The sequence below is a fragment of the Cucumis melo genome, chromosome 3 (assembly GCF_025177605.1).
Source record: "Cucumis melo cultivar AY chromosome 3, USDA_Cmelo_AY_1.0, whole genome shotgun sequence".
Taxonomy (NCBI): domain Eukaryota; kingdom Viridiplantae; phylum Streptophyta; class Magnoliopsida; order Cucurbitales; family Cucurbitaceae; genus Cucumis; species Cucumis melo.
Genome location: NC_066859.1, coordinates 22,996,713 through 23,020,342, shown reverse-complemented (window position 1 = coordinate 23,020,342; position 23,630 = coordinate 22,996,713). Strand labels below are relative to the sequence as shown.

At 36.6% G+C, this 23,630-nt stretch overlaps 2 protein-coding genes across 2 annotated transcripts; one reads left to right on the top strand and one right to left on the bottom strand.

Moving 5' to 3' along the window:
• Positions 1 to 4,171: 4,171 nt before the first annotated feature.
• LOC127148695 (uncharacterized) lies at positions 4,172 to 6,588 on the bottom strand. The gene is made up of 3 exons (XM_051082894.1): positions 5,964 to 6,588; positions 4,867 to 5,598; positions 4,172 to 4,557 (listed from the first exon to the last, which is right to left on the bottom strand). The coding sequence occupies exons 1-3, from the start codon at positions 6,586 to 6,588 to the stop codon at positions 4,172 to 4,174; spliced, it is 1,743 nt and encodes a 580-aa protein (XP_050938851.1).
• Positions 6,589 to 17,051: 10,463 nt separating this feature from the next.
• Positions 17,052 to 17,480, top strand: LOC127148694 (pectinesterase inhibitor-like). The gene has a single exon (XM_051082893.1). It carries the CDS (start codon positions 17,052 to 17,054, stop codon positions 17,478 to 17,480), a length of 429 nt encoding a protein of 142 aa, XP_050938850.1.
• Positions 17,481 to 23,630: the final 6,150 nt, after the last annotated feature.

The following is a 23,630-nucleotide window of genomic DNA, read 5'->3' as shown; positions in this document are numbered from 1 at the left end:
CAATGCATAATCATAATTACATGCAGTCTCTTAAATTCAGTTTGAAGGTCTAGTAGGAGAATCTCTTACCTTGAGATTTTAGCAAACAAAGTACTCCTTAGCTGATAGTAAAAATTCTCCAATTAATTTGATCCTAATCATAAAAGAAAAACTCAATATCTTAATTAATGAAATTGGGTTGAAACCAATTCAACTTTGATTGGGAAAAATCCAAGATTTAAATCTTACAAAATTAGCCAATTGAACATTTAAAGAAACCCCAAATAGATCCAAAATTAAATTAATAAAATATTAATTTCATTAGCTTAATGCATTTGATTTCATTAGCTTACTAGGGTTACTCAAATGGAGGTTCAAAAATACTCTTATCCTTGATGGAAAAATTCATCACTTTAAATCCTCAAGCTTCCAAAGAGACCAATCTTAACTTCAACTGATGAGGCGGCGACAACAGAGGGTTATCTTAGAGAAGAAGATGAAGAACCTTTTTCTTTTTCCTTTACTTTCTAACTTAAGCATTCCAATGCTATTTATAGACCCAAATAATAACAATAATATTTATTATTATTATTTCCTTTTCCTTTTAGGTTATATATATATATATAATACCAAAAATATACATATATCTTTATTCCCATTATCTTTCCTAAATAAATGCCTCAAATGCACAAAATCTTAGACATTTATAACCATTAATAATAATAATAATACTTCTTTATTATTATTATTTTCTCTCACCAAAATCTATAATAAACATATATATTTATTTAAACCATTATTCTTTCTTTTAAATAAATATATATCTTTTTTGTCCAATCAAATCAACCATCTCTCTCCTCATGGATTATCTTATTTTCCAAACAAATATAATTATATTCCATCATATAATTAACTTCACTTTTCCAAATTATTTATTAAATATATATATACTCAATTAAATTCAATTCCACCAAAACTAACTTTTCCCTCCAAAAACTCAAATTAACTTAAATCCTCAATTTCTTTAATCAATCAAATCTTTTCCAATAAATCACTTATAACTTCCAACATGAATTATCTTACCCAACCATAACAACTTCACTCCATAATCAATGTTTATCTTTCTACAGAATAATTAATTATTATTTATCTTTCTCCAAAATAATTAATTATCTTTCCCAATAATTAATTATTATTTATCTTTCTCCAAAAATAATTAATTATCTTCCTACAAATAATTATATTTTTCCAAAATATAATTATTTTACTTTTTTCTTCTTTAATAAATATCTTTTCTCCAAAATACAATGATCTTTTCCTTAAATAATAATATTTCAACAAATATAATTATCTTTCCCTTTCACATAATAATTATATATATATATATATATATATTTCCACATATACATATAATTATCAAATCTTTAACAAACTTTTCACCCCACAATTTAATTAAATAACATCCATAATTATTTAATTAAGTTCAATCTCAACAACAATAAAAATTCACAACTTTACTCAATTCTCTTAACTTACCATTTAATCAAAAACTCAACAAACACGACATGCCAAAATCTCTAATTAATTAAATATTCATCCAACAAATATTTAATTAATTTCAATTCGCACAAAAATCAAATAATTCTCATTAAATGAATTCAAAATAACGTCCAATAAATTAAATCTAATTAAACAAAATTAAGATAATTAACTTCAAAATTATCTTAATTTTTGGGGCGTTACAATTGTAGCCACCTATTTTGTTTGGTTTAATTTTGAAGCTATTTTTTTTTTCACTTATCTAGTTTTTTTCACAGATTTTTAGCATTATTATTATTATTATTATTATTATTATTAGTTTAAATTGATAAATGTGGAAAGCTCGAAAGTAAAAAGTAAATATTTATATAATTTGGATTTTGGCCAAAAAAAAAAAAAACTCTAATTTTTCCTCCATCTTTTGGTTCCTTTACTATTGGGAAAGATTTTTCAAATTTAAGTAAAAAAGAGAGCATAGCCTTAAAAAGCAAAATTTTGCCTTTATAAACAAGTTGTTTTTACATGGAGATGGGTCTTTTTTTATTTTTGAAAAAATTAAGAAAGAAAGCTGAGTCCTAAAAAAAACAAAGAGAGAGAACCACATATCTTAAAACCCTAAAAAAATTTCAAAGCGAGTTTCTTCTCCTTTTTCTTTAGCTAATTTCTTGAAGTTCAAAGGTTTAAAAAACTTCCAACTTGAGGAAAAAAAGCTCACATTTTTCTTTTCTTTATAAGTTCTATTTTTGAAGTTTATAACAAAAAAAAAAAAAAAAAGCAAAGGTAGTATATTTGTTTCATTCATGCTGCTTAATATTTTCTTTTATTCTATTATATTTTATTGCTTTTTATATTTATGTACTCCCTACATTTATTTATTTATTTATTATTTAATATGCTAATTTATTTATTTGTTATGATTGTTGCCTTCATATTTATGTATTTTATTTACTTATTTATGTTTATTTATTCACTTCATTCCTATTAATATTATATCCCACCTTATTTATTGTGATTACTTCTTTAGTTCTGTTGTACTTATTTATTTTTCTTATTAAACATCATTTTGTTTCCTATATAAGTTTTTAAACCCTTTCTAATCAAAATTTTCAAATGTTTTAAAATCTTTTAATATAAAATTCTTCAAATTTTAAGATCTTTCCTAAAGACTCTTTTTTATCCTTTAGAAAATTTGTCTCTAATGTTATATTTTTTTTCATGCCTTTCAAACTTTCAAAATTTAATCTATAATTTCATAAGGTTTTCCTAATCAATCTTTTCCAATAAGGTTATGAAAGATCTTGGAGAATATACCAGCCAAAGTGCCCCTTGGAGATCAATCGCAAAACAAATAAAGTGGTTTGAACAACAATGAAGATGGAAGATTAATCATGGACGAAACCTCTGATTCTGGCATGGAAATTGGAACAACAAACAAACACTTCGCAGAGTCATGCACGAAACCTGAAATCTGTCTTCTCTTTCTATTTTCAACCTTTAACTTTCAATTCTAGGAAAAATCCAATGAAATTATTCTAAAAATTTTCAAAGACTTAATAAAGCACCCATAACTTCAACGGAGAGCACTCTAACTACCCTCAAATTTCAAATTAAGCATCCGACATCACAACTACTCAAGAACTTAGCAAAGTAATCTAATTTCAAAAAAATCGCTCCAATAGCATTCAACTATCGAATCCTAGCATCCATAAACCATGGTTTGCTTAATATTGACACCAAAATCAGTGGAGTCTAAAGACCCATTCAATAAAGCTTAGAACCTTACCCAAAATGTGCCAAAATGTTTGATTTTGAGCTTCCGAAAGGCTAGACCGCAGTTTAAACTCTTCAAAATTTTAAATCTAGCGTTAAAAGTAATGGACGTGATGAAAATAGAGTTGAAACTTAATGGGTAATGAAAACTCATCAAGAAATCCATTAAAACAAAGAAGATTTACCCAAAAACTTAGATCCAACGACACGGAGTTGAGAAGAGCGAGATTAAAATGGTTCGACTTGCCGAATGACGATGAACGATGGTTGCACGACTCACTTAACAATGAAACACAAGGAAACTCAAATAGATTATGCCGATTTGAGTTGACAGCTTCAAAACGTCGTGGTTCAAGGCGGTGCGCAGCGTGAGCGGTCGTCGTCCGGCGACTGGGCTGTGTAACGACCGCGAGGTAAAGAAACTATGGCTCGGCGACGCGTCGACGCGAAGGAACAAGAGAGATATGTGGCGGCGAAAGAGATTTTCAAAAAGGGAGGGGGGCGTGTCGTTGGTCTCTCTAGAAGAAGAAGAAGAAGAAGAAGAAGAAGAAGAAGAAGAAGAAGAAGAAGAAGAAGAAGAAGAAGAAGAAATTGTTTTTCTTCTTTTTTTTTTATATATAACTTAATAATAATAGTAGAATGACCAACATGCCCTTCTTCATTCTTTTCAACACCTAAGCAAAACAATTTAAATTTTAAAACCCAATTAAAATGGATTCTAAATTTTTCCTTATCACATGAATTAATCTTAAGGGGTATGAAAGTATCCCAACTTGTTTTTCACCATTTAAGAGATATTAAATATACAGATAAAATAAAAGAGAATGGAACGAGGGCTTACAAGATACTACCTCCTTTTAAGAATTTCGTCCTCAAAATTCGATCAAGGTGATGATGTGAAAAGATGTGGGTATTGCACCTTCATTGCTTGCTCCGTTTCCCATGTTGCTTCTTCAGTATTATGCCTCCAAAGAACCTTAACTAATGGGATCACTTTGTTCCTTAGCACTTGTTCTTTCTTGTCAAGGATTTGTATTGGCTCCTCTTCGTAGGACAAGTTTTCTTTCAAATGAACTGGTTGTGCTTCAAGAATATAAGATGGATCTGGGACGTACTTACGCAGCATTGACACATGAAATACATCATGAATCCTGGAAAGTTTCATAGGTAACACCAAACGATATGCTACAGGCCTAATACGTTCCAGTATCTCATAAGGCCCAATGAATCTTGGACTCAGCTTTCCTTTTCTGCTAAATCGAAGCACACCTTTCCAAGGAGATAACTTTAGAAAGACTTTGTCACCAACTTCAAATTCTAAATCTCGTCGGCGCTTATCTACATAACTTTTTTGACGATCCTGGGCTATTTTCAATCTTTCCCTAATAATCTTCACATTCTCTTAAGTGATTTGTACTAATTTTGGCCCCACTAACTTCCTTTCTCCAACGTCATCTCGACACACGGGAGTTCTACAATGTCTACTATACAAAGGCTCATATGGTGCCATTCCAATACTTGAATGGAAACTATTATTATATGCAAATTCCATCAAGGATAGATGAGCATCCCAATTACCCTTAAACTGCAAAGCACAAGCTCTGAGCATATCTTCCAAAGTTTGAATGGTTCGTTCTGACTGGCCATCTGTCTGAGGATGAAATGCGGTACTAAAATGTAACTTGGTACCTAAGGCTTGTTGTAAACTTGGCCAAAACTTTGAGGTAAACCTGGAGTCTTGATCAGACACACTAGATACTGGGGCTCCATACGCACTCACAGTTTTATCAACATACAACTTGGCCAACTTATCTAAAGTGAAAGTGACCTTGACTGGTAGAAATCTTGCTGTCTTCGTAAGTCTGTCAACTATCACCCAAATGCCATTATGTCCATTCGTTGTGCGAGGTAGTCCAAAAAGAAAGTCCATGATAACATGCTCCCATTTCCATTCTGGCACTGGAAGAGGATTTAGGAGTCCCGTTGGTCTCTGATGTTCAGGTTTAACTTGCTGGCATATCAAACACTTAGCCACATAATCTGCAATCTCACGCTTCATACCTGGCCACCAATAGTGTTTCTTCAAAGTTATATACATTTTCGTATTACCAGGATGCATTGCATATGCAGAACTATGTGCTTCCTCTAAAATTTGATCTTTTATAGCTTGGTCACTGGGTACACACAACCTATTATATTTCATCAAAGCATCATCACCCCTCAAGCTATAATTCAATCTCTGGTTTTGTCTTACTTCTTCTGCTAACTTCCTCAGCCTTGCATCATCTAGCTGGGCTTTAATAATACGGTCTATCAAAATAGGTCACACTTGGAAATGTGCAATTAAATTTCCCAATTTGCCTACTGACACAGCAGCTTCACCCATCTTCAATTCTCTCAATAGCGACGAACCAATCGAATTTAAAGTGATGTTAGAATGACTTGACTTCCTACTTAAAGCATCTGCCACCACATTAGCCTTACGAGGATGATAATCAATGGTGCAATCATAATCCTTGATTAATTCTAACCATCTTCTCTGTCTTAGATTTAGTTCCTTCTGATCAAATATGTATTTCAAGCTTTTATGATCAATGAATATATGACATCTCTCACCATAAAGGTAATGCCACCAAAGCTTTAATGCAAGGACTACTGTCTAGTAGGGTAATTACATTCATGCTTCTTTAATTGTCTAGAAGCAAATGCCACTACTTTTCCTTTTTGCATCAAGACACAACCTAGAACTTGATGAGAAGCATCACAATAAATTTCAAATTCCACACCAGGACTTGGAAGTGTTAAAACTGGAACTGTTACAAGTCTTTTCTTCAACTCTTGGAAACTCCATTCACAAGCATCTGCCCAATCAAACTTTACATTTTTTCTGGTTAGGTTGGTTAATGGAAGTGCCAATTTAGAAAAACCTTCCACAAATCGGCGATAATACCCCGCTAAACAAAGAAAACTTCGGATCTCAGTGACGGAGGTGGGTCTTTCCCACTTATCTACTGCTTCAGTTTTCTGAGGATCAACACAAATGCCTTCCACCGAAACCACATGACCCAAGAATACTACCCGATCCAGCCAGAAATCGCACTTACTGAATTTAGCATACAACTCTCGGTCCCGCAATGTCTGTAACACTATTTTGAGGTGTTCAGCGTGCTTTTCTTTACTCCCTAAATAAACCAATATATCGTCTATGAACACAATAACAAACTGATCCAGGTATGAATGAAACACCCGATTCATCAAGTCCATGAAGGCTGCAAGGGCATTAGTTAACCCAAAGGGCATTACTAAGAATTCATAATGCCCATATCTCGTTCGAAAAGCTATTTTCGGGATATCTGACTCTTTAACTTTCAACTAATGATAACCTGATCTCAAGTCAATCTTAGAGAATACAGAGGCACCACGAAGTTGATCAAACAAATCATCTATTCGGGGGCAAAGGATATTTGTTACGTATTGTTACCTTATTTAACTATCGATAGTCAATACATAACCTTAATGTACCATCCTTCTTTTTAACGAACAACACCGGTGCACGCCATGGAGATGCACTAGGTCAGATAAAGCCCTTATCCACCAATTCCTGCAACTGCGACTTTAACTCTCTCAGTTCCATCGGTGCCATTCTATAGGAAGCTTGTGAAATGGGTGTCGTTCCAGGCACTAAATCAATTGAGAATTCAATCTCTCTATCAGGCGGTAGTCCTGATAACTCTTCAGGAAATACATCTGGGAATTCTCTTACTACTGGTATATCTTCAAGCTTCAGTTTACTAATCTGAGTATCCATCACATGTGCTAGGTAAGCCGTACAACCCTTCCTCAACAATTTACTGGCCTTTAAGGCAGAGGTCACACAGGTGGGGAGTATTTTTCTATCACCGCGGAAAATGATTTCACTCATCTCTGGACGTTTAAAAACACTCATCTCTAGACGTTTAAAAACAATCTCTTTTTGATGACAATTTAGGGACGCATAGTGATTAGATAGAAAATCCATTCCCAAGATAACATCAAACTCCTGAATGTTTAACGGAATCAAATCCACTTCTAAAGTTTCACCACAATAAGAATACTACATTTCCAGTACACACTATTGACTATAAAATTATCTCCTACAGATGTACTTATCAACAATTCCTCAGTTAGACTTTCTAACTCTTTATCAACCCCTACTGTAAACATAATAGAGACAAAAGAATGTGTTCCACCAGGATCCACTAAGACATGTGCAGATTTATTAAATATAGAATAACGTACCAGTCACACGTTTGGTGCATCTGCTGCCTCTTGTTTTGTCATTGCAAAAACCTTCCCTTCCTGACGAGAGCAACCCACTGGTCCTTTCTGTTTTCCCCCACTAGAGCCTTCACCACTAGTTCTCGTGGTTCCTGGCTGCTGGCTTACTTTCTGAGAAGTGGTTTTCAAGATAGTATTACCTCCTGGTATCAGATATGGACAGTCTCTACGATAATGTCCTGGCTGACCGCAGTTATAACATACACTACTCTTGCCAGATTCTGATACAACCCTATCTGATTGAGCAATATGAGAACCTCCTGTAGAAGATATAGGATGACTAGAACCACTCGATCTCTGGGCTCCTTCGCCTGATTCCGATTTAGAGAAAGAAGAACCAATGTACTGAGACTTAAAATTCCCTCTGCTAGACACCCCAGGCACAAATCTGCCACTTCTTTCTTTACCTTGTCGATTTCGATGCATCGACGAGCTGAATGTACGTACATTATTGGAGGTTTCTCTTTCCCGCTTCCTTTCATTTAAACTTTTTTCTACCCTTAGTGCTGCCTCCACTAATTTAGAGAAATCATTCTAGTCTGCACAAGCTGTCACAGGAGTACGAAATTCCTCTCGTAACCCCTTTTCAAATCTCTTACGCCTTTCCACTTCATCCTCAATCAACCTAGTGGCAGACTCAGACAATTCTGTATACTTCTTCTCATATTCTGTAACAGTAATTGACCCTTGAATGAGTCTTAAGAACTCCTTACGTTTTGCATCGCAAAAGGAGCGTGGATAGAATTTATCAAAGAATGCATTTTTAAACTCGTCCCAACTTATATCACCTGTAGTTCTTCGTCTACTTTCTTCCATGTGCCACCAATCTTCAGCGCCATTTTGGAGTAAAAAGGCAGCAAGTTCCACCTTCCTATCCTCCGGGCATCTTGTTACTCTGAAGCACTTTTCAATTGAAGTAAGCAATGCTTCAGCATTGGCGAGATTTGTTGTCCCCGCAAAAGTAGTAGCACCCAAGACTTTCAATCGCTCAATCCCATACTTTTTATCAGGGTCTGATTGTGCCGATCTAATTCCCGAAATTAATCTTTGAGCCAATCTATCAAGCAATTGTTCTTCCACATTCCCCTCAACATGAGGGCGACTAGATTTGGCATCAGACTCCCCACTTCCCATCGCTGCTTCTCTAGCAGCGTTACTAGCTTCTGCATCAGAGTGCTTTCGAGGTCTACCTCGACGCATGGTTCCTATAACACAATGATAAAGCACACTTATTTAGTAAACATAACCCATGCAACTTACCACAAAACTACAAAACATGTGACTTCTCAAATGCACAACCCGTAGCATCCTCAAAATTCGCACTCATAACTCCTAGGTTTCTCAAACCATGCTCTAATACCAAAATGTCACACCCCGGTCTAAGTTTTTCCTTCTAACCCAGATCACAGTATGAATTACTCCTTTTAAGAATAAACATTCCTTCCAAAAATAAAATTTGCAAAAACCTTTTTCAAGAAATTCAGAAAAAAAATTCAGCAGAACCTCCCCTAAAATATGGGTTAACCAAACCTGTAAAGGAAAGAAATTTTGCACTTCCATATAAGTTTATATAACTTCAAAACTCCAACACACAAGTCAAGTGTGTCTCACCACACACTTATTCAGGCAGTTTCATAGCTTCAGTAAAGTTCAGAATCTGACTAAAAATTACATACAAAATGATTTCGTTCTAAAGAGGGATCTTCTTAACAAGTTCTTGGCGTCACTCTCGCTACATCTAATCACTCCATGATGCATTACAAAAAAAATAACTACAAACATACAAAAGAATAATGGAGATCTACGACTGATGACGAGAGATCAATCAACACTTGACCTTTGTTCACTACTTGAGGGGGGGGGGGGAAGAAAAATATTTAAATGTTAGTTGAATACTTAGTGAGTGGCAAGTTTCATAAATATAAAGCTCATAAGACATACTTGAAGAGAAAAATTATAAATATGCATTAGAAATACAATATTAGTGAAAAACGCCATTAACTCATAACCATTGTACCACCAACAAACTTGTAATCCATACAACCATGGCAAGGCATCTAAAGATACGGCCAAAGATAGCTCGCACATGATAAAGAATCATGCAGCCAAAACTAGCTCACGCATCCTTAATACCCGCCATGACATCAACTGTCAACCAATTGAACCAACCATGATAGCATACTAAGTATACGACCTAGGAATTGCTCACACTGCTCTATATCTACAAGGAAACACGAGGCCAAACAGAGCTCACACACACTTAGCACCTACCATAGTAACTACATATCGCTCCTATGTGCACATAGAGCCACCCAACCATGGGTTAAGCTAGACCCGAAGCCATATCACAATCCTCCATCCATGTCCTCACCTAGGTTCAGGTTCTCGGATCTTCGGTCACGGCCTCTTTCAGCCCCGGAATCTCCTGACAACCGTAGGTGGTGCTACGGAAACACATTCACATAGCCTTTAGGGTAATCACTTTCTCGTTCACCATAAGCATTGGTTAACCATATTTCAAAACCAAGTATAATAAAAGCTCCAATACGATTTTAGAAAGTTCAAGCCATGAATTATTATTACAATCGTGATGAACAAACACATTGTTTAAACATAATGAAAATGTGGTCATAAACGATTTAGGTCATGGTAGTTTCCAAGCAATATCAAGAGATAACATGAATGTCTATAAAGAAAGCTTAAAAATAAACCACTCATAGTCAATAACTCGATCCCCCGGGGTTATACGCTTTTCCAACTTCAATTTGGCCTGAAACAACGATTAGGGTCCATTAATTATCTTCAAAAGGGAGACGACACAACAATCTTCAACATACTTTATAAGGCCAAAATCAAACTTGTTTTAGTTCCTAATGTTCTTCAATTCTCAAAAATTTCCAGATTCGCAACATGAACTTCAAATGATCATAACTCTTTCAATACTTAACCAAAATGAGTGTTCTTTATGTCAAAATCTTCATTTTGATGTCCTCTATAATTTACTTGAAGGAAGAAAAATATGATTCCCAATGGATTGCTACAGAATTGGCCCGAAACAGAGAGTATTAAAAAACGGAGTCTTCTGCTATCTCCTAACTTGTTTATGACATTAAGCTTACTTCCAATCATATTTAGCTTACAATTCCTTCATAAAAGTTGTATTACATTGAATAAGCTTTCCAACCATATCAAATAGAGATCCTAACTCCATTTCTACACTTCTAACTACTCAACACAACAGCGTCTTCGCAGATTCATGCACGAAACCTGAAATCTGTCTTCTCTTTCTATTTTCAACCTTTAATCTTCAATTCTAGGAAAAATCCAATGAAATTATTCCAAAACTTCCCAAAGACTTAAAAAAGCACCCATAACTTCAACGGAGAGCACTCTAACTACCCTCAAATTTCAAATTAAGCATCTGACATCACGGCTACTCAAGAACTTAGCAAAGTAATCTAATTTCAAAGAAATCGCTCCAATAGCATTCAACTATCGAATCCTAGCATCCATAAACCATGGTTTGGTTAATATTGGCACCAAAATCAGTGGAGTCTAAAGACCCATTCAATAAAGCTTAGAACCTTACCCAAAATGTGCCAAAATGTCCGATTTTGAGCTTCCGAAAGGCTAGACCGCAGTTTAAACTCTTCAAAATTTTAAATCTAGCATAAAAAGTAATAGGCGTGATGAAAATCGAGTTGAAACTTAATGGGTAATGAAAAATCATCAAAAAATCCATTAAAACAAAGAAGATTTACCCAAAAACTTAGATCCAATGACACGGAGTTGAGAAGAGCGAGATTAAAATGGTTCGACTTGCTGAATGACGACGAACGATGGTTGCACGACTCACTTAACAATGAAACACAAGGAAACTCAAATAGATTATGCCGAATTGAGCTGACAGCTTCAAAACGCCGTGGTTCAAGGCGGTGCGCGGCGTGGGCGGTCGTCGTCCGGCAACTGGGCTGTGCAACGACGGCGGAGAAAAGAAACTATGGCTAGGCGACGCGTCGGCGCGAAGGAACAAGAGAGATATGTGGCGGCGAAAGAGATTTTCGAAAAGGGAGGGGGGGCGTGTCGTTGGTCTCTCTAGAAGAAGAAGAAGAAGAAGAAGAAGAAGACCTAAGCAAAACAATTTAAATTTTAAAACCCAATTAAAATGGATTCTAAATTTTTCCTTATCACATGAATTAATTTTAAGGGGTATGAAAGTATCCCAACTTGTTTTTCACTATTTAAGAGATATTAAATATATAGATAAAATAAAAGAGAATGGAACGAGGGCTTACAAGTTTTATGATTTACAGTGATATTTCTAAGAAAGATTTGGGTTGTGTTTTGATGTAGCAAGGTAAGGTAGTCGCTTATGCTTCTCGTCAGTTGAAGAGTCATGAGCAAAATTATCCTATCCATGATTTAGAGTTTGCAGCAGTAGTCTTTGCATTAAAGATTTGGAGGCATTACTTGTATGGTGAAAAGATACAAATCTTCACCGATCATAAAAGCTTGGAATACTTTTTCACTCAGAAGGAGTTGATTATGAGACAAAGAAGGTGGCTTGAATTAGTAATGGATTACGATTGTGAGATATTGTATCATCTAGGAAAGGCGAATGTTGTAGCTGATGCTCTTAGTAGAAAGGTATCACATTCAACAGCACTCATTACTCGACAGGCCCCGTTGTATCGAAATTTTGAGAGAGCTAAGATTGCAGTGTCAGTAGAGGCAGTCAGTTCGCAGTTAGCTCAGTTGTCGGTGCAACCGACTTTGAGATAGAAGGTCATTGTTGCTCAGAGTAACGATCCTTACTTGGTTGAGAAGCGTTGCCTAGCAGAAGTAGGGCAAGCTGTTGAGTTCTCCATATCCTCTGATGTTGGGCTTTTGTATGAAAGGCACCTTTGTGTGCCAGCAGACAATACGGTTAAAACAGAATTATTGACTGAGGCTCATAGTTCCCCATTTTCCATGCACCCAGGTAATACAAAGATGTATCAGGACCTGAAATGAGTTTACTGGTGGCGTAATATGAAGAAAGAGGTGGCAGAATTTGTTAGTAAATGCTTGGTGTGCTAGCAGGTTACAACACCAAGGTAGTAACCAGCTGGTTTATTACAACTTTTAAGCGTACCAGAATGGAAGTGGGAAAATGCGTCCATGTCTTATTGTGATTTGGGTTGTTGTTGACAGGCTTTTCAAGTCAGCACACTTTATTCAGGGGAAATTCACTTATACTGCTAGTAAGTGGGCACAGTTGTACATGTCTGAGATAGTGAGGCTACATGGAGTGCTAGTGTCGATTGTTTCTGAGAGAGATGCCCGTTTCACTTCCAAATTCTGGAAGGGTTTACAGGCTGCTATGGGCACGAGGTTAGACTTTGGTACAACTTTCCACCCACAGACTGATGGTCAGACTGAGCGTCTGAACCAAGTTTTAGAGAATATGTTGCGAGCTTGCGCATTAGAATTCCCAGGTAGTTGGGATTCTCAGTTGCATTTGATGGAATTTGCTTATAACAACAGTTTTTAGGCTACCATTGGCATGACTTTGTTTGAGGCCTTGTATGGCAAATGTTGTGGATCCCCTGTTTGCTGGGATGTGGTTGGTGAGCAGAGATTGATGGGTCCTGAGTTAGTTCAGTCTACTAATGAAGCGATATAGAAAATTAAATCACGTATGCAGACCGCACAGAGTAGACAGAAGAGTTATGCTGATGTGAGACGAAAGGATTTTGAGTTTAATGTGGGGGATAAAGTGTTCTTGAAAGTTGCACCTATGAAAGGTGTCCTACAATATGAAAGGAGTGGAAAGCTGAGTCCCCGTTTTGTTGGGCCATTTGAGATTCTAAAGCGAATTGGCCCTGTGGCATGTCGCTTGACATTGCCGCCATCACTCTTGGTAGTTCATGACGTGATCCATGTTTCTATGTTGGGGAAGTATATGTCAGATCCATCCCATGTAGTGGATTACGAGCCTTTAGAGATCGATGTAAATTTGAGCTATACAGAATAACCAGTTGAGGTGTTGGCTAGGGAGGTGAAGATGTTGAGAAACAGAGAGATCCCTTTAGTTAAAATCTTATGGCGAAATCACAAGGTTGAAGAGGCTACATGGGAGAGAGAAGATGACATGAGAGCTCGTTATCCAAAATTGTTCGAGTAATAGAACTTTTAAGGACGAAAGTTTCTTAGGGAGGGAAGAATGTAAAGCCCCAAATTTCGAGGTAAGTTTTAACATTTTTTTTATGTTAATTTTCGGGAATTTAAAATTTTTGGCGTTAAATTTTGTTTGGTTTAGAAGAGAAAAGAAAAAGAAAATGAAGGGTATAAGTTTTTAATAATATAATATGATATAAAATAATATAATAATAATATAATATAAATTATATTATTATCATTATTATCTAATTTAAATATATATATATATATATAATATTTTATTATTATTTTTAAACCATAAAGAAAAGGGGTTACCCGCGCTGCCAGCCTCCCTACGGCTTCTTCTTCTTCCTCTTCTTCATCTCCTTCACCCGATAGCCGACTGTGCTGCCTCCTCAAATCTTCTTGTCCTTCTCTTCCGTCCAGCCGCACCTCACATCCCAACCTCCTTCTCCACCTTCAACCGAGCGTCGCCGTCCTCAACCGCGTCCTCTCTCCATCATTGACGTTAGGCGAAACACAAGGTTAGCGGCTACCGTCCCTACACTTCCCATCTTCCGCCCGCCAATGGTCAGCCGCCAACAAGTCCTTCAAATCGATCATTTGATCATTCGCAAGCACCTCCATCTATGACGCTCTCTCTCTCCGTCTCCTGTACTCGGGTGGCCGCCGGCCGCTTCTGACCTTAGTCGAGCGAGCCACCCCTCCATTCCGTCGCTGTACTGCCGTCAGTCATCCGCGAAACACCACCGCCAACGTAACCTCAAGAGCCAACCTCCGCCCACCTACAAGTTGAGCCAAGCCGATCAAGTCGAGCCGTACCCAGGTCGCGAATCCAAATTGAACTGTAGCGAGTTGCGAATCGAGAATTGAGCCGTGACTCAAGCTGAACCAAGCCGCAAGTCAAGCCGAATTGAGCCAAGCCAAGCATTGAGTAAAGCTGCGAGCTAAGTCGAGTCGAGTCGAGACGTCTCCCAAGCCAAGCCGACTTTCACAGCCAATCTCCCTGTTCAACGAACCACTTAAGCCATTTCCTTCCGCATTGAGTCCCCATGAGTTTTGGTAAGGACAACGTAAAGAATTCCTAACGTTTTCTATAGTCTATGCGGGTTTAAATATCAGATTATAATGTTGGACTTATTGGTTGGGTTAACTGTTGATCCCCTGAAGGTGTTAAAGAGGTGACGCTCGAGTTTTGGGGTTTTACGGCAAGCGCAGTGGGAGCCAACTCTCCTCTACTTAGGTAAGTCAGTAGATGTTGCTTTGGAACGTTTTGTAATGTGGATTTTGGTGATGTCATCGTTAAACCCTTATGTTTGTGTTTAGGGGATTCGTGTGGACGTCGAATTGAACAAGGATTTTAGCAACATTTTAGGTAAGGGATTTCTTACTACTGAACCTCAGACCGAAATTGGGAACGTAGTAACCCACATGGGAATTATACGAAAGCAATTGTACTGAATTCATTGATGCATGTTTACCTAGAAAACATCACTTATATGCACTATTGACTGATTAAAGGTGACGTGATCGTTAGTTGTAGCCTATGTACTTATATACGTTAATGAGTTGTTCTGCTGATGAGCACTGATGCCCTGATGTTCTGTGTATTGTGGTTATGTTGAGGGGCTATGCTGTTAACTGGAATAGTAATGTCGATGGATTATGAAAATCTTAATGTTATGTAAAGTTGAAGTATGTTATCGGGATACTTGTTATGGAGTTATGTCGTGGAGGGAGTAAGAATTCGAAAACCTCATGTGTAGATTGTGTATCCGCCATTGAACTGTGCTGTAGACTGAATACGTCTGTTATGCATAATATGGACGTCATACATAACATAGATTACCTGTAGATGTGCTAGGGTTTGAACTGAGAGGAAGTACCGTCAGCTAAATTTACAAAGTGATGATTCGACTAGTTGACTGGATTTAAGGAAATGTTACAATGACGTGTGAATTAGATATACATATAGCGACTGAGGAGATAGTTGATTAAACCTAAACTGTCTGACTAGCTAAGCTTATAACTGAACCGTTAACTTGAACGTTACTGTGATGTGACTTTTGTAGACGGTTTAGTATGGACTGAGGGGTAACGGTTAGCTTTATCTATGGGGTAGCGTACCTTACAGGCACGGTGACCTTCGGGATTCCTCGACTGATATGTGTACCCTTCGGGATCACTCAACTGATATATGCATCCTTCAGGATCATGAGATTGATATGTGCATCCTTCGGGATCACGAGACTGATATGTGCATCCTTCGGGATCACTAAACTGATATGTGCATCCTTCGAGATCATAAGACTGATATGTGAATTCTTCGGGATCACTAGACTGATATGTGCATCCTTCGGGTACACTAGACTGATATGTGCATCCGACGGAATCGGATATTATTATTATTATAAATGTTCAGAAGTCTAGAATCGGATACCGACTTCCTTTTTCTCATCTTTTAAATTTCTTTTGATACTACCATTTTGTCCTTATTTAAAAAAATCACCATTTACTAGATAGAAGAATTTCTTTCTTTTTCTAAGATGATCGGAGAATATTAAAATAAAATTTGTTACGTTACCTAATTTAAAAAGTTGATGGTAACTAAAATAACATTAAATATCGTATAATATTTATTTATTATATGCTAAAGAAATCCATATTTAAAAATAATTTGAATTTAGAGATTTCACATGAATTCATGCACGTGTTTTTGAACTAATTTAATTGAAAAAGATTGAAACAATAGTTACATATTATCTTTTCCTAAAACAAAATGTATGCAACAAAACATTTCAAAAACCAAATATGCATTTTAATGATTAGAAAACATGTCACATCTAAATTTCATTCATTAAATAAAATCCAAAACATTCTTGAATAGGTTAGACTCAATTCTAACATTTTATCTCCAGAGATGACGATACTTGATTTCTTAACCATTTTATTGCTTTATAACTTGACGGGTATGCTTACACTTTACACCAAGTTTTTGGCATCATACATGGTGAGAAAATTCTAATTTTAATACCCATCTTAGTTGCAATTATGTCAAAAAAAATTGACAATGTGATTATTCATGAATTGATTTTGGTTAACTTGTTAAAGATAAAAGAAACACACAAAAGGCTAAAATAGGTTGTTTAATTATGTAACTAACAACCTTCCTTTCTCCTCCCATAAGAAAAAACCGTTTCTCTAAATTTCATCCATATATATGTATTGATCAAATGACCCACATCAACGAGGACACAATATTAGGAAAGAACAAAGAAAATAAAATGGCCAATAACTCTTGTCTCATTATTGCCTCTCTCATTGGAGTTCTTTTGTTCACTATCATTTCAAATGTGGCATCATCTAACGACGTCGTTTCCACCATCTGTCCAAAATCTTTAAACCCGCTATTTTGTTCAAGTGTATTAAAACCTGTAGGTACTACAGATCTAAAAGGCTTGGCTGTATACACCTTAAACCTTGCCCATACAAATGATCGCAAATCTTTGACCTTAGCCAAGTTACTTGCAACAACCACCACAAATCCTCAACTTAAGCAACGATATTCGTCTTGTGCTGAGAGCTGCGATGAAACTGTTGGTGACATTGAAAATGCTCAAAAGGACTTGACACTTGGTGACTTTAATGCTGTTAATATTGTAACTTCTGGTGCCATGACAGAGATTGATGATTGTCAAGATAAGTTCGCGTAACCGCCAAAAGATACGTCGTTTCTTTTAAAGAATGGCAAGACTTTAAACGATATATGCAACATTATTTTGGTTATATCCAATCTTCTTTAAGGGCTATGTACTTTTGAGATTTTTATTCAATAAACAAAATGAAGTTTATTTTTTTAAAATAATAACATTTACAATGTAATTGTATTTAAATTGATTATTTTAGTTAATTTTTAGATGATAAAAAAATCAATTAATAGATAAATTTAACTGATCAAAATAACTAAATAAAAAATCTTACTTAAAAGACAACGTCCCTTATAAACATAGATAGACTTATATCAATAGATAATTCTAACAAACGAAAAATTACTAAAATTTTCATTCAGATAATTCACATAATATAACATCTTAAATTTACGCGACGTTTCAAGAATACCTTACGCCATTTAGTTTATTGATTCAAATTTATATAGTATATAGTTTATTTAATTCAAGTGTTATATTTGGAATTATATTTGGATTTAAAAAATAACTAATAAACTATCATTTCAATATTTGTCAAGAGGAAAAAGACGTATAATAAAATGGAAGGAGTGAAGCATTTTAAATATGTTTAATGCAATATTATCGTTTAACTAAGATCGTTGAATGTATATATAATTAAAGTAATAATTAAATTAAAAACAAATAAAAACAACCAAATAGAAAACATCAAATCAAACTTAAATAATTTATTTAATTCGTTAGATGTGATGTTACATTAATCAGAATTCAAAGAACAAAGAAAGGAAAATCATTGATTATACATTAACTTATTTTTGTATTAAAATGACCAATTCCAATTTAAATCTTAGACTCTTTGAATAGTTTTAGAGTTTCTTCTTTTCTTTTCTACAAACTTATTCCTCACATGGTGTTGACACGACGACACAACATCAAACGTTGTAGCATCAAGCATATGTCCGAAAACTAGAAATCGATCATTTTGCACTAATGTGTTGATATCTCCAAGCAACACAGACCCGAAAGTGTTAATTAGCCACTTACACCCTCAAAGTTACATGTACAAATGCAAAAAAAAATCTCTAAATTTGGCCAAATCTCTTGTAGCAACGTTGACCAATTCTCAACTTGAAAACTAATATTTATCATGCTAGGAGAGCAATGAGGAGGCCGTGGGCAATAATGAGAATGCTAAAAGTAATTTGGCCATTAGCGAATCCAATGGTGTCAATATGACAACTTATGGCATCATGACAGTGGTCGGCGACGGTTAAGATACATTTAACCAACCATCGAAAGATTCGTCATTATTGCTTCCAAAAGAATGGGAGGACATTAAATGATGTATGTAGCATTTTTTAGTTATATCTAATCTTCTCTCGTAGTCCCCATTTAATGAGAGGTCTTATGATATGAATCCTTGGACATTGGATCTAAGAACCATGTTAAACAACATTAAGAGTCAAAGAACACAACTCCAACAGCTCCAAAACCAATTTGATTTCAACCGCTAAGAAATAGGTTAGATTAAAATTACTTAGATGATCTAACAAACCAAAGGATTGGACAAAGTTAGAAACTTTCATCAACCTTCAATCTTCAAAGCACTGCCCAAGAAAGACAGATCAATTCTCACTTGAATTGTAACGACCCAACTCCTTATACTAAGTCGAAGCCATTACTAATTAAAAAGGGTAAATAAATTTGTAAAGATTTTTTCTTTTTAAAAAATAGAATAAGACAAAAACCTCAAATTTTCATTAAAAAAAACATAAACAAGGGAAATATGAAATAAGTATAAAATAAAGTCCTAACTCGGGCCCTATCTAGTTTTAAAGAAATAAATAACCAATAAAGAATGAATTGAAAATGCCATACTAAAATTCGAATTTTGGCATAAGCGGAAGCAAGCGTATCCCTATGGCCTGCCACGATCACTTCTGGTCACTCGCCAGCTTGCCCTTGTTCTTACCTCTACCTCTACCTTAAAAATGGAAATGGAAAGAGTGAGCATAAAAATACTTAGTAAGGGACCTACTACTAGTCCCACTAGGTGTCTGTTAACTTCCTATTAGAGTCCTGAAAAGTGGTACCCCTGAACTGGCACGTCCTCGAACACGTGCAATCTGTGGCCCCGCAGGAACAAGCTGGTCTTTGGTGATTCCCAAGGAAACACCTAAGACGATCGGGCTGTGAGTGGTCCCGTCGGATCACTCACGTCATGTCTATGTCAAAGTCAGACTGGTAATCCCGTCAGACTACGTAGTCATAAGTGTGAGCGACCCCATCGGGTCTCTCCATCATGTCTATGTTATAATAGTGGTGATCTCGAAGGAACCCATGTGGGTACGACTCTAATAAGAAGCTAACATACACCCTACCCATAACATGTACACAACATCCCATCAATCACATCATAACTTATCATACATGTCATAATTACATCAAATCATGCCATAACATATAAAACCATAACATATCATATCACGTCATTCTCAACCACAAAAACTATGTCATTAGGGCAAAGGCGATAGCGTCGACGTACTAATCACAGAGTCAACCGGTAAGCACAATTTCAATATCAGTCTCTCTCAAAACCTCGAGTTATATACTTAGCTATCAATCGTGCGTAACCATATATTCATACATGCGGTTTCTGTAATGTAATTCAGAGGCCTAGTAGAAGAATCTCTTACATGGAGGTTGCTCAACAGGTTCTAGTAGTAAAATCACGCTCCCCAAGCAGCAAAAGTCCTAAATAGTTAGGAAACAACAGTTTAATAATTTAACCCTCAAAGAATTTAGGTCCAAAAATCCACTTGAAGTGACTTACCCAAGATCAAGGCCGACTCGGTTTGGACTTAGTTGGACAAATTTCCAGCTCGGCTCCCAACTACTATAGTCAATTTAATCCAACAGTCAACTTAGTTGGGGTCAAAATAACCTTAGCTGGATAGATTAAAACCAAAATCAAACCTATCGAGGCTTACCGAAAAATGTGGGTCAAAATAGGGTTAAAAGGAGTTTGGCAGCTCAACTGGCTCGACTGGAGAGGGGAAATTGACTGGCGGCTCGGCTGGAGGTGGAGTGGCTGGCTGGGACGCAGGCGCAATTCGACCGAGGCTTTTGCGGCTCACGCGTGCAGGGCGGCTTGGCTGATGGACGCGTGTGCGGGTGCGGCTGTTCTGGTTTGGTGCGCGTGTGCAACTCGGGTTGCAGAGGCGCGGGCGACGTTGGGCTTCACAGACTTCGACGAACGACGCTCGATGTGCGACGGCTGGCTAAGCGAGCGACTGGGCGACGCGGCTGAACTCGTAACGGCGACTGACAGAATGCTCAGGCGAACGACGGCCACGACGAGGGTCAACTCGGGCTTGTTCAACGACGGGAGTCGACTGGAGGCGGACGACGGATCGGCGCAGACGATGCGGCGGGGCTTCACATGAACGGCTTGGAGACGCGGTTGAGACCGTACGTGATGACTGGAGCTCGACGGTGCGACGGGCTGCGGTCGATGGTGGTGGTGGCGTTTAGGGTTTCAAAAGGAGGAAAAAATTTTGGTTTACTTTGTGCACGGGTCCCAAGGCCTACTTAAGCCCATTAAAACCAATATTAAATTCCCCATTTTCTTTTCCTTAATTTATTTCAAAACAACCAACTCTTCTCTCTCCTCATTCAAATCCACCAAATCTCCCTTTTTATCTTCTTTTTATCCTTTCCCAAATAAATAACAATTACCTTTACCAAATAATAATTATACTTCCCATTATATAATTATAATTTTAAATTTCTTTCTCTCCCTCCACAAAACTTCTCCAACACAACTAAATAACATAACCATACTATCCATCTAGAAATAAATACATTAACCTTATAATATAATCACTGCACAATTAGGCAACTTTCCACAACACAACGGTTGGATATTTTCCAATAAGATCCAATCTTCAAAAATTCGAATTAAAACAGCAAGGTAACACCCAAAATTACAATAATTTAAACTTAGGATAAGTACAAAATAAATTCTTTAAATTTTGGGGCGTTACATGAATGCTCCAAATATTCATGCATTCTATCACAACACACAAGAACAAAATCCTACAATTTAACAAAATCCTACAATTTAGAATTTTTAAATTTCATTCATCCAAATTCTTATTTTAAATGTGGAAATTACAACCATATTTATACTAATTAAAATATTAAATCAAATGTCACAATATTTAATTTTATGACCTTCGAGTTGTTCAAATAACTTTTCAACTTCCAAATATTGCATCTCTTCAACTTCTTCATTTGATTCAATTCTAATTTCTTGGTTCCTATCGTATTATGTACTTTGTTGTATATGTATATTGTTAACTGTCAACAAAAGTTACATTTTTTTAAGGCCGTAATATTTCTTCACTTGATTGTGTATTTCTATTGACCAAGTAACTTTTCATTTAAAAATTCTCCATGGAAAATTTATTTTTGTATTTGGTGCTTAGAAAATAGTTGTTTTTTTCTTCGTATGTTTCATTGTTTTAAAAAACACTATCATCTAAATTTCATTTCTTAAATAAAATCCAAAAAGCTCTTGAATAGTTAGACTCAATTCGAACATTTTTCTCTAGAGAAGACGATATCGATTTCTTAATTACCATTTTACAACTTTATAATTAACTTGACAGGTATACTTACATTTTACACCAAGTTTTTCGCACCATACATGGTGAAAAAAATTCAAATTTTAACATCTCAGTTGTTTCTTTTTGAAATAATAATAACAATAATAAATAAATAAATAAAACCCATCCTAGTTGTAATTATGTCATAAAAAAAATTGACAATTGTGATTATTCATGAATTGATTTTGGTTATTTTTTTAAAGATGAAAACAACAAATAAAATAAAAACAATCAAAACAAAAGACGAAAATAGGCTTTAATTATGTAATTACAACTGTTTTCTGTAACGCCCCAACAAATTCAATTTTTCCCATTTGTTATTAATATTTAAGTGTGGTTATGGAAAATTCAAATTTATTGGAAGAACCTTATCATTTTGAAATTTGCGATTAAATGAGGTTTGGAATCTTTATTTTGTTTAGATAATAAGTATTTTTATTTGGAAATAATTGGTGAAGTATTGTTAAATTTAAGGTTGGTTGGTTAAGGGAAAGATGTGGGGACCTAGTTGAGGATAATAAGGAAAAATTCATGAGATTTGGAGAGAGAGAAGGTGGTTGGTTTTGGAATTTATTTAAAGGAAAAGGAAAAAGGGATATTTTTCTTTTATAAATAAGCCTTGGGACCCGTGCTTTAGAAAATCAAAAAAAAAAAAAAAAGAGAAAAGGAGAAAAGGAAAAAGAAGAAAGGAACAGCCGCCGCCGCCTTCCGCCAACCCGCCCCGCGCTGGCCGCGAAGCCCCGTCGCAGATCCGCCGCGCTCAGCGAACTCCTGCCCAAGCGTCGCCGCGGCCGCCTGCACACCGTCGCCCGAAGCCGACCCGACCCGCGTTACCCTTCGCGATCCGCAGCCGATCCGTTCGTAGTCGCCTGCCGCCGCGTGAAACTTCGTCTACCGCGTCGTCGAGCAGCAGCGACCGTCGGTCATCAGCCGCATGTCTCCAGCCGTCGGAAGCCCGAACCCGCGCTTCAGCCGTCGCCCAAACTCGAAGCCGAACCCGTTTCCGCATACCGCTCCGTGCCCGCGCGCTGCTTCGAGTCGCAAACCGAGCCCGCGCGCGCCCAACTCTCTTCGCGTGTAAGCTGCGCCGCCTGCACCGCAAGCTGAGCCGCGCCTCCCTTCTGTCGCAAGCCGAGCCGCACGCGCACAGTTTCTGCACCGAGCCAAGCCGCACCTGCGCCAAGCCGAGCCGGTCCCTGTTCTTTTTTCAGCCAAGCCGCCAAGTCTTTTAGCCACCTAATTTTTTGTCTTTTCCCCAAGTGTCAATGGTAAGTTTTTGGGTAAGTCAATGGGTTTCCTTGCATACCCAGACGAGACTTGAACTGCAACAAAAATAATTTAATTTTGACTAAATTAAATTAACTCTTTTAAGGCCACCTTGGACGATTTGACTTGGAGCGTGGATTTCTTCAGTAGGGGCTCAAGCATTGCAACCTCGACCTAGGGTAAGTTATTTCAACTGAGTTTTTGAGCCTTTAGTCGTTGGTGACTTAATTATGAATTTTGG

What these genes read in the sequence shown, in the direction of transcription:
- LOC127148695 (XM_051082894.1), bottom strand. Translation starts at nt 6,588, where the DNA reads ATGCCCTTTGGGTTAACTAATGCCCTTGCAGCCTTCATGGACTTGATG. An exon ending in ACAATTAAAGAAGCATGAAT is followed by an intron (nt 5,599 to 5,963) that starts GTAATTACCCTA and finishes CTATTTTGATAG; the next exon opens with ACCGTATTATTAAAGCCCAG. An exon ending in TTGTGCTTTGCAGTTTAAGG is followed by an intron (nt 4,558 to 4,866) that starts GTAATTGGGATG and finishes CTCCTTGGAAAG; the next exon opens with GTGTGCTTCGATTTAGCAGA.
- LOC127148694 (XM_051082893.1), top strand. Translation starts at nt 17,052, where the DNA reads ATGGCCAATAACTCTTGTCTCATTATTGCCTCTCTCATTGGAGTTCTT.